The following is a 12650-nucleotide window of genomic DNA, read 5'->3' as shown; positions in this document are numbered from 1 at the left end:
ATGCCTTTAACTTTGTTTATTACTGTGTATTTATTTAATTATTTTTTATCTCTTCTTTTTATTCTAAATGAATGACATCTTGACAAATATTTGCTTTCTAATGTTTAAATTTTAACGTGATTTTAAAAAAATTTTTTTTTAACAAAATATAATTCCTGTTTTGTTTTATTGTTTTATTTTTTTTTCTATTGTTTACCATAATACTGTTGAATCTTGATTTAAATGAACAAATGATGAGTTGCTTTAAGTTTCTGTTCCCTTGGCCAGTTCCTGGTATTTTGTTGTAAATTGTAAACTACCATATGTGTTTATTTAATGGGAAATAAGGTAAAAATAAATAAATAAATAAAATTAAAAAATTAAAAAAAAAGATGGGATCTAAGTGAGGAGTTACTTAAGATATGTTTAGATAACCCTGTATTTTAGGGGAATATGTAAAACAAAACAAAAAAAGGGTAATTATATTAAGTTATCTGTTCGTTAGTTATACAACTTTATACAACTATTATATCCATCACATTAAATAACCAATCTGTGAATTTGGAAAATAGTCAAGACATACTAAATATATATCAATAATAGCACGTTGCAGTTCTTGAATGCTGTTAAATGTCACATAAACATTTGTTTTTTTTTTAAACATTAGTTTGTGGTGGAACTTTGCTTTTTACGTCCTTGTTCGGTCGGGGCTTTTTTTCACAGACGGACGCCGCCTGTAGGCCACAGCGCATGCGCGTGAAATGTACGGTTATGAGACGTTCAGTCGGAGAATTTCTTCATCTTAAAACGAGCTGAAAGCTTAAAAAAGGAGGAAATAAAGACGATGGCGGAGGAAGAGGAGAGTGAGAAGAAGGTGAGACGGAAGTGACGAGTTAGAAAGTGACTCTGAACAGCGTCCGAAGGTCAAAAAAAGATGAAAAACCTTCAAGGTTTTCTGTCACAATATTTATGTTATTATTATTTAATATTTGCATTATAATAGTAATATGTATGAGTAGAATTTCAGATAATATATTATTGAACTATTATTATGAACTAAAGCGTGTTTTAAAAAGAGACGAAGTGTGCAATCATTTTTAGATTGCACGTCCTTTGTGTAATGTCAGAATTAATGTAATAAATGTATTTTAAAAAGCCTTTCTAGGAACAGACATTGCAAATTAGTCTTGGCTATAAATGTTGTAGTGTGGTACATGTTGATTTTTCACACTTGTCCCTATTAAATAAATGAATAAATAAATATTAATATAATTCATGATCATCATAATAATAATAATTAAGAATGATTAATAATACTAAGAGCAACAATAATAACAGTAGTAGTGTTATATTATTATTAATACTATATTACATAGTATAAAAATAAGTGACAGTTAATTAGTTAATAGGTTGCCATTCATACTACTACTAATAATAAAATTAACTAATTAATTGATTATCATTAATGATAACGTTAGTAGCGGTAGTATTTTATCAATGTGACTAATAATAATGATAGAATTAAATGAATAATAACAATGAAAATAATTAATTGTAAAGTGAAAACAGGACCTAGTTTAATTATTATATATAATGTAATAATCTACATCAGGTGTTCTCAACCTTAGGGTTGGGACCCCATTTCTGCAACTACACCAAACATTCCATATTTTAACCTATTTTCATCACTTTTTCTTGCCATATTTTTGCTTCTTTTATTAATGTATTTTTACTCTAATTTCTGACACATCTACATCACATTTCAATGACATGTTCAGCACTTATAAACACTTTCCACCTAATGTCACGTGTGTTGATCCATTATTGTCACTTTTAACCTCTTTTCACCATATTTCATGATTATTTAACCACATTCACCATTCATCATACCCTTTATTTGCCAGTTTAAACTAATTGTTCCAATATTGACACTTTGAACTAAGGGTGTCCTGATCAGATATTGATATTGATATCGGTCCGATATCAGCCAGAAAACAAATATCAGATTTTATCGGACTGCATCTAAAATCTCTGATATATATTATATTTATTAAATTGTAGAATACTGTAGATATTATGTTGAAGGTATAAATGTTTGTAACCAAGTGGTTAATAATAAATGGGTGTTTTTCTCATCCCTACTGTTGTTGATTATTGATCTCTGTTTGAGAAACATCATGCGATCAAACCTTTTCTAACATTCTACACTACAAAATAGGTCATAAAAGTATCTATGATTCATGCTGATATCGTATTGGATCGATAATGGTATCGGCCAATACCCAAGGCTGCAATATCGTTATCGTATCGGAAGTGAAAAGGTTGTATCTGGACTAGGCTTGGGCAGTAATATATATAAGAATAGCAACAGTATCAGTTTCAATACCGTTATTATTTTTTTTAACAATGCAGTGCACTTATTTAGGAGATAAGGATTAAATATAATCTGTGTGTGTGTGTGTGTGTGTGTGTTTTCAGGGTTTCCGTCTGCTAGGAATCCTAAACGTACAGAAGACTCCGTGTGCCCGAGAGGCCGTTTTACACGGAGCGGGAGGATCCCTGGCTGCTGGGCTGCTCTTCTTTCTGTCCACCAGTGAGTACTTGTAAAATCCCACGGACCGTGAATGCAACACTGGGCGTAGGAAGCTTCATGTCACAACACCTTAAATTCTCTTTTTAAGCTCTGAAAGATAAAAAAAACATTGATGAGGAAAAAGTCGTAGATGTTTATTTTTTTGGTATCTTTTAATTGTTTTATTTTGAAAATCTAACATTTTAAATAAGATTCAGGTACATTTAAAATAATAACAGTTTTTGTATTAATGTTTGATGTAAAACTGCCATCTAGTGGACATATGTGATATTTCTCAGAGTTTAATTGGTTTGAATGAGAACTTTAATATTAATATATGGTATATGGTATGTGTGTGTCTGTGTCTGAAGGTCGTGTGAAAAGGTCGTTTGACGTTGGACTTGCTGGGTTCCTGTTCACCACTTTGGGATCCTGGTAAGGCTTCAAAAAATCACTTTTACCAGTTTTTTTAATTTTAATCTTTTACCTTCAAAGTGATTAAACATAACAAACTCAATATAAGAAAGTACTTTAAAAACACTAGAATTAAATACTTTTTTCTTATTAATCATTGGGAAAAATAGATATTATAAAACAACAATAACAACAGTAAGTGAAAATGTTTATAAATAAATGAATGAACAGAGTAACTCACTCTTTTTTGGTAGATTTGACCCAATATTTCAGTTTACTACAGAAAAAGAGTTTGATTAAGTGGTCTTTATATAAATACAACTACGATATATATAAAAATAATAATAATGTGTGTGTTTGTTGATAATCATTTAAATAACTAGTGCAGTGCCCGTATGTATTACTATAGAAAAGTGGGAGGGGCCAGTAGCTTTTTCATGGATGGCTAAATGAGGTTGTGTTTGAAGGTGGGACGTCAGGGACATTTAGGTTTGTTGTGAAATGTGTAGAGGGATAATTATTGTGTTTAAAAGCAACGCACCAGCATGAAGTTATGTCTAGAGAAACACTTTGAGACACTCACGTTTACATAGGAGCTTTAATTCCTCTTTCATTCAGAATAAATGTTAAATCCTCTTTAAACTGACCTTGTAAACACTAATGCAAATTTTACACACACACACACACACACACACACACACACACACACACACACACAGCAGGGCGCTGCTCCGCTCAAAACCAGGATGTGGGGGTGGGCTCTCCAGCGATTGGCTCTGGCACGCACGTGACTCTAGTGGCTCCGCTCTGGTGGACAATTTTATGAATTAATTTATCAACAATATTATTGCAGTCAAAACAAATCCGACGTTGCTCACCTTTGAACCAAAAGGCAGCCATGTTGAAAGTCTCAGCTCTGTTTGTCTCTGAACGCAGAGATATTAGAGCCACAGACAGACAGACAGACAGACAGACAGAGATTTCTTGGGTAAAATTGACCTAAATTAGTTTTTGCATCTTATTTTGAAGAATTAAAAAGTTAGAATGAACTTAAAATGTTTTTAATTAATTTACCAGCCAAACTAATGTGTTGTGTTGTGGTGTGTGTGTCCTCAGGGTGTACTGCAGGATGAACAACGCTAAGCTGAGAGTGCAGCAGCGTCTGATCCAGGAAGGAATTAAAAACAAAATAATTTATGAAGGAACAGCCCAGGACCCCACAAACACACGTACACACACACCAACACACACACAATCCCCGTCATGACCTCAGACTTTACGCCTTCATTAAAACATGTAATTATTCTATTGTTATTAATCTGGCTGCAATAAAACATGTTGAATCAGCAAAATAAGTCAGTCTTCCTTTTTTTAAACAAACTTTTGGTATTTTATTTTGAAAAATAGGAGTCATTTTATTTATATCTTTTTTTCTAGCTGGAAATTTTAGTAACATTTTTGACTTTTATAAAGTCACTAAATAGACGGACATGACCAATGCTAATCTGAGGGGGTCCGTCTATTTACTGAAGATTGTGATTGTTTTATTGTTGAGTATTTGTATATAGTTGTATAAACACTAGGGGCACTAGGGCAATGGTGCACCCAGGTATAAAAGGAGCACCACACCTGAGGGGTAATAAATAATAATGGCTTTGATTTACATAGTGCTTTTTTCAAGGAGACTTAAAGTGCGTACAGAAACCATTATTCATTCACACCTGTCACTCACATCAATGGTGGTAAGCTACAATTGTAGCCACAGCTGCCCTGGGGCATACTGACAGAAGCGTGGCTGCTGTTTGGCTCCTACGCCCCCTCTGACCACCACCAACCTTCATACGAGGCAATGCGGTTACAGCTGGTATGAAGTGGGTCAATCAACCCTGAGTAAGTGAACCGTGGGTTACTTACGTGCAAAAGCGCGATAAAAACACATCAATGGACCCGCTCAGAGCTGATCTTCAGCAAATAGACTGACCCGCTCAGAGCTGATCTTCAGCAAATAGACTGACCCGCTCAGAGCTGATCTTCAGTAAATAGACTGACCCGCTCAGAGCTGATCTTCAGCAAATAGACTGACCCGCTCAGAGCTGATCTCAGTGAGTGGATGTGTTTTCAGGACAAAGGATAAACTCTGGTCTCACGCTGAGGTTTTGGGTTTTATTGCATATAAAAATGGTTTTGTTGGTGGATGTAAAAATGCTGCTAACACGGGGACTCGATGATGGGTTCGGACGTCTTGGAGTCCTCCATCTCCTCCTTCAGCTCTTCCTCCGTGCTGTCAGAGGTCTTCCTCACCTGGAACACGTCCCAGGCCGGGGGGATCAGTCCTTTCCTGAAGAGCAGCGCGCTGAGGTAGGAGAAAAGCAAGATGGCCGCCATGGCCGCCAGCATGCAGATGGTCCTGACGGGAGAGCGCTGCACGTACTCCCCGTCCACCAGGGTGCATCCTGGGAACTTGATGAGGGGCGGAAGACCGAGGAGGCGCTCTCCGCTCAGCAGCCTCAGCAGGACCCCCAGTAGGCAGCCCAGGACGGCGCCGTAGGCGTTGGACACGCTGAAGAAGAGCACACACACCAGCTGGGGCAGCATGAGTGTGTAGGTGAGGTCAGAGCGCAGCAGCCAGATCATCAGCACGCTGTTATCCAGGAAGGTCAGAGACGTCCCCGCCAGCCCCACCCCCACCACCGACAGACGGATCACCCACTGGATCTCCTGCTCAGACGCCTGCGGAGCGGACCAAACGGCTGCAGGTTACAAGCCCCGCCCCCTTTACCCCAGCGCTGAAGGCAGGGTTCAGGCCAATTACATTTTTCATTTACAATTATGTACTCAATTACAACCCAATTCTGATTACGGTGATCTGCATTTTTTCCAATTAGAATTAAAATAACAAAACACAAAATAATGGACACAAAACAACAAAAATCACACAAAAGGACAATAAAAACACAACAAAAATCTTACAAAAGAATAAAAAGACAAACAATTACACAAAAAGATAAAAATACACAAAATAAAAAAAAACAAAAATACACAAAACAACAGCAAGAATCACACAAATTAATGAATATACAAAATATTATTTTGTACATTATTTATTATTTCTCCCCTGAATGTCAATTGCAATTATGTTTTCAGTTACTAAAGTTCAATTACAATCAATCACAATTACCAAGCCTTTAATAAATAATCTTATTAAACATAACCTTCCTCTTGTGTTAGCTTTCTGTTAGCATCTCTAATGCTAATGAGTCAGTTTGACCCATATCTATAATCAGCTGCAAAATACACTAATAGATATTATCTATGATTTAATTAGTTTCTCATCTATTGATCACCTTGTTAGGATTCTTAATCAATATTTATGGTGAGTGTTTGAGCCTTTTTTCTGTCACTGTACACATAGTTATATTATTTTTAATGGTAGTGGTTGATATGATTTATAATTAACTACGTATGTGAACATGATTCCCCAGTTTTTAGTGTAATTTAATTGTAATTGACAGTTTTTAGTTTCAAAATTTCCATGCAAATTACAAAGTGAACTCAATTACAATTTAACAATTTAATTATGATTAAAACAGCAAAAGCTTTTTTTAATTACAATTGTAATTGCTTAATAAATGTAATTAATTGTAATTATAATTGAGCCCATCCGTGGCTGCAGCTGCTCACCTGAGTCCTCAGGATGTTCCTGTAGATGTTGGAGGTGAAGATGGAGGCCGCAGACAGGAGGGCGGAGTCAGTGGAGGACATGACGGCGGCTGCCACGGCGCCGATGCCCACGATGGAGATGTACGGGGGGGTCAGGTGCTGCAGGACCAGCGGCAGCACAAGCCCCGCCTCCCGCCGCTCCCACGGCGATGGAGAACCATAAGAGGTGGAGTTCCAGTCTGAGGGAGGAGAGGATCGTTAGAGGAACATTAACACAAAATTATAATAAAAATCACATAAAATGAAAAGAATTGCACAAAATAAAGACACAAAACAAGAATTACACAAAAAGATAATAGAACAAAAATGACACAATCACACAAATGATTAAAAATACACAAAATAAAAATAAACAAAAGACAACAAAACATAAATACACAAAATGACAGTGGAATCATACAAAATAACAGACAATAAAAGACCACAATGATCACATAAATAATAAAACACAGAAAATGACCAGAATAAAGGTTCTCACTGGTGGAAGCAGCAGCTGCTCCCAGCAGGACGGGGGGGATTCCCAACGTTGGGACGATGAAGGCGGCGGCGAAGCAGGTGATTTTAGCCGTGGAGGAAGACGAGGCCGACAGAGTTCTCTGGTGGAAGTTCTGCAGACCCAGGTTCCCCAAACCCTACGAGAAAAACACACACGGATCCATTAGATCAGCATCTTTACATAACAACTAATAAATAATAACAAGTCAAAACATTCTATTTTCTTATAAATAATTCTAACAAATACATATCAGCTGATTTTCAGGGAAAAGCCCTTTGTCTATGGGTGTAACACTCTAACTGGTGACCATTATAACTGGTGACCATTATATCTGGTGACCATTATAACTAGTGTAACACTCTAACTGGTGACCATTATATCTGGTGACCATTATAACTAGTGTAACACTCTAACTGGTGACCATTATAACTAGTGTAACACTCTAACTGGTGACTATTATAACTGGTGACCATTATATCTGGTGACCATTATAACTAGTGTAACACTCTAACTGGTGACCATTATAACTAGTGACCATTATATCTGGTGACCATTATAACTAGTGTAACACTCTAACTGGTGACCATTATAACTGGTGACCATTATATCTGGTGACCATTATAACTAGTGTAACACTCTAACTGGTGACCATTATAACTAGTGTAACACTCTAAATGGTGACCATTATAACTGGTGACCATTATATCTGGTGACCATTATAACTAGTGTAACACTCTAACTGGTGACCATTATATCTGGTGACCATTATAACTAGTGTAACACTCTAACTGGTGACCATTATAACTGGTGACCATTATAACTAGTGTAACACTCTAACTGGTGACCATTATAACTGGTGACCATTATAACTGGTGACCATTATATCTGGTGACCATTATAACTAGTGTAACACTCTAACTGGTGACCATTATAACTAGTGTAACACTCTAACTGGTGACCATTATAACTGGTGACCATTATATGCTAGGCGTACCAGCAGCAGGAAGTTGTCGATCCAGGTCCACACCCTGTCATCGTGCAGTGAGCCCAACCACGGAGCCTGGAAGGTGTTGTTAAACGCCGTCTCAGTGATGGACGTCACAGCAGGACTCATCAGAGCAAAGGGGACGCACAACCACTACACAGGCACACACACACACACACACACACACACACACACACACACACACACACACACACACACGCTTTGATTATCATACATGATTTTGTATTTTTTAAAAGGTATCTGTGCATCTTTTTATAAAAAACACATTAAAATGACTTTTTAGAACAATTTTATACCATCAGACATTGAACTATGGGGAACTAAACATTTAAAATACAAATACCCTTTAACAGTTATTTTGTATTTTTTTTCTCAAAAAAATAACAAAAGAAAAGTCATGTTTGTATTTTTGCATGTTTTTGGAGTTCTGTGTGTTTTTGTTTTGTGTTTTTAGAGTTATTTTTTGGTGTTTTTGTTGTCTTTTTGAGTAATTTTATTCATTTTATATTTTATTTTGGAGTAATTTCCTGTATTTTTGTAGTTGCTTTGTGTTTTAAGAGTTATTTTTTGGTGTTTTTGTTTTGTGATTATGTACTTTGGTGTATTTCTTTCATTGTTTTGTGTTTTTTAGTGCATTTACTTTGGTGACTAGACGACTCAGGAACTGACCAGGCTGATGAAGATGAGGACGAGCTGGATGATGTCAGTGTAGGCCACAGAGTACAGGCCTCCCAGCAGGGTGTAGGTGATGGCCACGGCCGCAGAGATCCAGATGGACACGGTGTAGGACAGGTCCAGGATCACACTCATGGTGACGCCTGATACACACACACACACACACACACACACACACACACACACACACACACACACACTTTAACCAATGTGTATGAATAACAGTGAATTGTCTTTAATTGGCAGTGTGTAAAAATAAATATTTCCTTCCTGTCACGAAGGTCAACATTTAAACACAAAATGTGTTTATTTTGCATTTTTTTTAAAGAAATGTTGCATGTTTTTGGAGTCACATTTTGTGTCTTTGTCGCTTTGTGCATTTTTTGGTCAAATATTTGTATTTTGGGTTTTTTTGTGTCATTTTGCGTGTTTTTGCTTTTTCTTTTTCTGTATTTTTCAGTACATTTGCGTATTTCATGTGTTTTTGGTTTTCCTTTTGTGTATTTTTTTGTCATCTTATTTGTTTTTGAGGCTTTTTTGTGTGTTTTTGTTCTTGTTTTGTATATTTTTAGGTCATTCTGTGTATTTTTGTAGTTGCTTGATGTTTGTGTGTTTTTGTTGTTTTTTTGTGTAGTTTTGCTCTCGTCTCACGTGTTTTTGGAGCCTTTTAGTGTAAACACACAGAATGACTTAAAAATATTAAAAAAGAGGAACAAAAACATACAAAAAAATCCAAAAACACGAAAGACGACAACAAAAATACACAAAAGAACAATAAAAATGCTCAAAAACGACTCGTAAAACAGGAAACAACAAAATAAATCGACAAAATTACTCAAACAAAATACATAATCACAAAAATACACAAAAAGACAACAAAAACACATGAAAATTACAACAAAAATGTGCAATTTTACTCCAAAAATACAAAATGACAGAAAATTACACAAAAAGCAAAAGCAAAATGAAAAAATTTAACTCAAAAAATTACAACAAAAACACAAGATGTGACTCCAAAACATGTGCAAAATGACTTAAAAAATGCAAAATTAAAAAAAAAAAGGTTAAGTTAGGTTAAAAATTGGTTATTAAAGTGAAGTTGGGTTTAAAAAAGGTTTAAAAAAGGTTTAAAAAAGGGAAAGAAAGTTTCCAGTAAATGTCAAAGTGAATTTAACCACTAACTAACCTGACTTTGAACTAATCCTAATCCTTTACTGTTAATAAAACAAACTGAATGAGGAACGTGTGTGTGTGTGTGTATATATATATACACTGTATATGTGTTGCTACATTAGCTGTGTGAGCAGAAGTAGGAGAGTTGCTAATGCTGTTGGAATGCTAACAGCTAACAGGAAGTTAGCCCCCTGTTGGTCTCAGTTAGAGGCTGACGGAAGTCCTTCAGATGTTCTACACACACCACAATGACACGGGCTCATGTTTCACACACACACACACACACACACACACACACTGCTGCTTATTAAAACATTCCTACCTAATCCGATGAGCGTTCCCGTCACCCACATAATCTCTGATGCCAGCGACGCCAGCGACAGAGCGGCTGTCGGAACTTTTCCGTACTTGATCTGGAACGGATCCATCATGGTCACGTATTTGTTGTCCCTCATGGGCTCAGCGAAGAACAAACCGCCTGCAACGCATCAGAGGGACATTAGTTCTTTTAACATTAAACTTCAATTTTTACTCAATTTAGTGCAAAAGTCACTTTTAAATGATCTCACTTTTTACCGAACTTTTTTACAAAACTATACTTTTAATCGTTATCTCGTTTTAAGTTCCCTCATCTTTACTTGTCTCATCTTAAGGTATCTTAAAGTGTGTGTGTGTGTGTGTGTGTGTGTGTTTGTGGCTATAAATACTGCAACAAAGAGCAGGAACATAAATCTCACTAACACAGACGCTGCTCTTTGATGGATTCTCAAGTGACGGTCCGCGGGCCACAAATGTTACTGGAAATATTTAGTTATCTCATCACATTCTAAGTTATCTCATCTTTAGTTCCTCTAAAGTACCTTAAGTTATCCTAAAGTACCTTAAGTTATCCTATTTTATCTTAAGTTATCTTATGTTATCTCATTTTAAGAAATCCTAAAGTATCTTAAGTTATCCTAAAGTATCTTAAGTTATCCTAAAGTATCTTAAGTTATCCTAAAGTATCTTAAGTTATCCTAAAGTATCTTAAGTTATCCTAAAGTATCTTAAGTTATCCTAAAGTATCTTAAATTCTAATCTCAAGTTATTTTATCACAGTTAAAGTGATCTTTTCTAAACTTTCCCACGTTGTGTTGTAATAAATTCATATTATATTAAGTTATTCTTGTCCTAAATCAGACTTTAAAAGCTTGTTATCTTATCGTTCACATTAGCGCTGGTTTAAAGTTAATCCAGGATTAATCCATAAATCACTGACCGATGATGAAACACACGGTGGCAGCGATGGGCATCACGGCCCACGTCAGACCCATGGTGGGGTTATAGACCGCCTCCGCCGTGCCCACGATGAAGCCTCCGCCCACCCACGTAGCTGGGACACACACACACACACACACACAGTAAGACAGAAGGATAAGAGTTGTCTGTTTTAACTCTCCTATTATCACTAACATGTTTAAACTATTAATCTAGATTAACTCTTATCGCGCTAACTCCCAGGATTTAAACCATGTGTGCTGGACTACAAAGCTCGCTGAAGCTGAATCACCATGGCAACTAGTGTTTCACAGCCAACCTAGTCCTGACCAAGTTTTTCTCTAGCTTAAATGTTAGCTAGTGCTAAAGTCCCGCCTCCTGACCAATCAGAACTCTTAGAAAACGAGCCGTCCAATAAAAGGTGATGTGATCACGTCACTGTGTAGATCTGATGTGACGCTGAACATAGACAGTAAAAAACAGACGCTGACAGGAGAGAAATGTGATCCTTTCATTTACTGATCAGAAAAATAAGATTTATATCTGATAAACTTATCAAATAGAATCAATAAAATAAATCAGCTGATAACACCTGCTTTCACACCGATAAATGAATGAATGAATCCATGTAATAATATAAATATATTTAACTTTATGATGTAGATCTGTATGAACACAGGATCACAGAGAAAGTGAAACTTATCAGAATGTTTGTTTATAATCTCACTAATGTAAACATTAACACATTAATAACTTTCTGCTGTTACTGCAGCACCAGTGGTGTTTATGGTCTGAATTATGGATTTTAATTCTTCATATTTTTAAACGTAACAGATCGAGACCAGGTTATGAAATGGATCTGATAGACAGTATAAAAGCTCCGCCTCCTGCACTACTGTTGCTCTTCCCTGTCATCATAGATTAATATTCATTATATTTAAGATCATAAACTGTTCGTCCTGTGAAGACGCTCTGCCAGTTCTCTCCATTGATTGGTCAGACGCTGCAAGCTCCACCCCTTTCACGTGAGCGCGCACGTACGAGGGTGAAATCACTTATCTTAAATTAGCGTGTTTTGATCGACGTTCATAGTCCAGCTCATATCTGAAAAGGAATGTTTGGTTAGTTCAAGCCCGCTAACGTAGATTAATCAGATCTAGATTCGTAGTTGACCCCTTAGGGTCAATCTGAAAATCATTGACCAAGTTTTAGTGTCAAACACTTTGATTATTTGTTAAATCCATAAATAAGCCTTTGATAATGAAACCTTGAGCTGCTCTCTAGCGCCACCATCAGGACTAACTTTTAAACTAGAATTCATTTATCTAGAATAGCCCCTTTTCATCTCATTAGCATAT

General features: G+C 36.3%; 2 protein-coding genes across 2 annotated transcripts in view; one reads left to right on the top strand and one right to left on the bottom strand.

Annotated features, from left to right (window-relative positions):
• The first annotated feature begins 693 nt into the window (after positions 1-693).
• On the top strand, positions 694-4314 carry cox20 (cytochrome c oxidase assembly factor COX20). Its single transcript, XM_028469143.1, has 4 exons — positions 694-853; positions 2458-2572; positions 2923-2986; positions 4082-4314. The coding sequence occupies exons 1-4, from the start codon at positions 824-826 to the stop codon at positions 4230-4232; spliced, it is 360 nt and encodes a 119-aa protein (XP_028324944.1). The 5' UTR covers positions 694-823; the 3' UTR covers positions 4233-4314.
• Positions 4315-5114: 800 nt separating this feature from the next.
• LOC114476715 (high-affinity choline transporter 1-like) overlaps positions 5115-12650 on the bottom strand; it is an 11027-nt gene continuing 3491 nt past the window's right edge. The window contains exons 2-8 of the mRNA XM_028468568.1: positions 11294-11407; positions 10358-10513; positions 8857-9005; positions 8176-8319; positions 7164-7317; positions 6647-6864; positions 5115-5695 (exon numbers count right to left, since the gene is read on the bottom strand). Of these exons, the coding sequence (XP_028324369.1) occupies positions 5174-5695; positions 6647-6864; positions 7164-7317; positions 8176-8319; positions 8857-9005; positions 10358-10513; positions 11294-11407 (1457 nt within the window). The 3' untranslated portion in view covers positions 5115-5173. The remainder of the gene's footprint in view (positions 5696-6646; positions 6865-7163; positions 7318-8175; positions 8320-8856; positions 9006-10357; positions 10514-11293; positions 11408-12650) is intronic.

This window comes from Gouania willdenowi, chromosome 15 (genome assembly GCF_900634775.1).
Source record: "Gouania willdenowi chromosome 15, fGouWil2.1, whole genome shotgun sequence".
Lineage (NCBI taxonomy): Eukaryota > Metazoa > Chordata > Actinopteri > Blenniiformes > Gobiesocidae > Gouania > Gouania willdenowi.
The sequence above is the reverse complement of the archived record's forward strand: the minus strand, read 5'-3'. Positions and strand labels throughout refer to the sequence as shown.

Bases quoted from the DNA above. Each gene is read 5' to 3' on its own strand.
- cox20 (XM_028469143.1), top strand. From the start codon at position 824: ATGGCGGAGGAAGAGGAGAGTGAGAAGAAG. The intron at 854-2,457 runs GTGAGACGGAAG...GTGTGTTTTCAG, and splicing joins AAGAGGAGAGTGAGAAGAAG to GGTTTCCGTCTGCTAGGAAT. The intron at 2,987-4,081 runs GTAAGGCTTCAA...GTGTGTCCTCAG, and splicing joins TTCACCACTTTGGGATCCTG to GGTGTACTGCAGGATGAACA.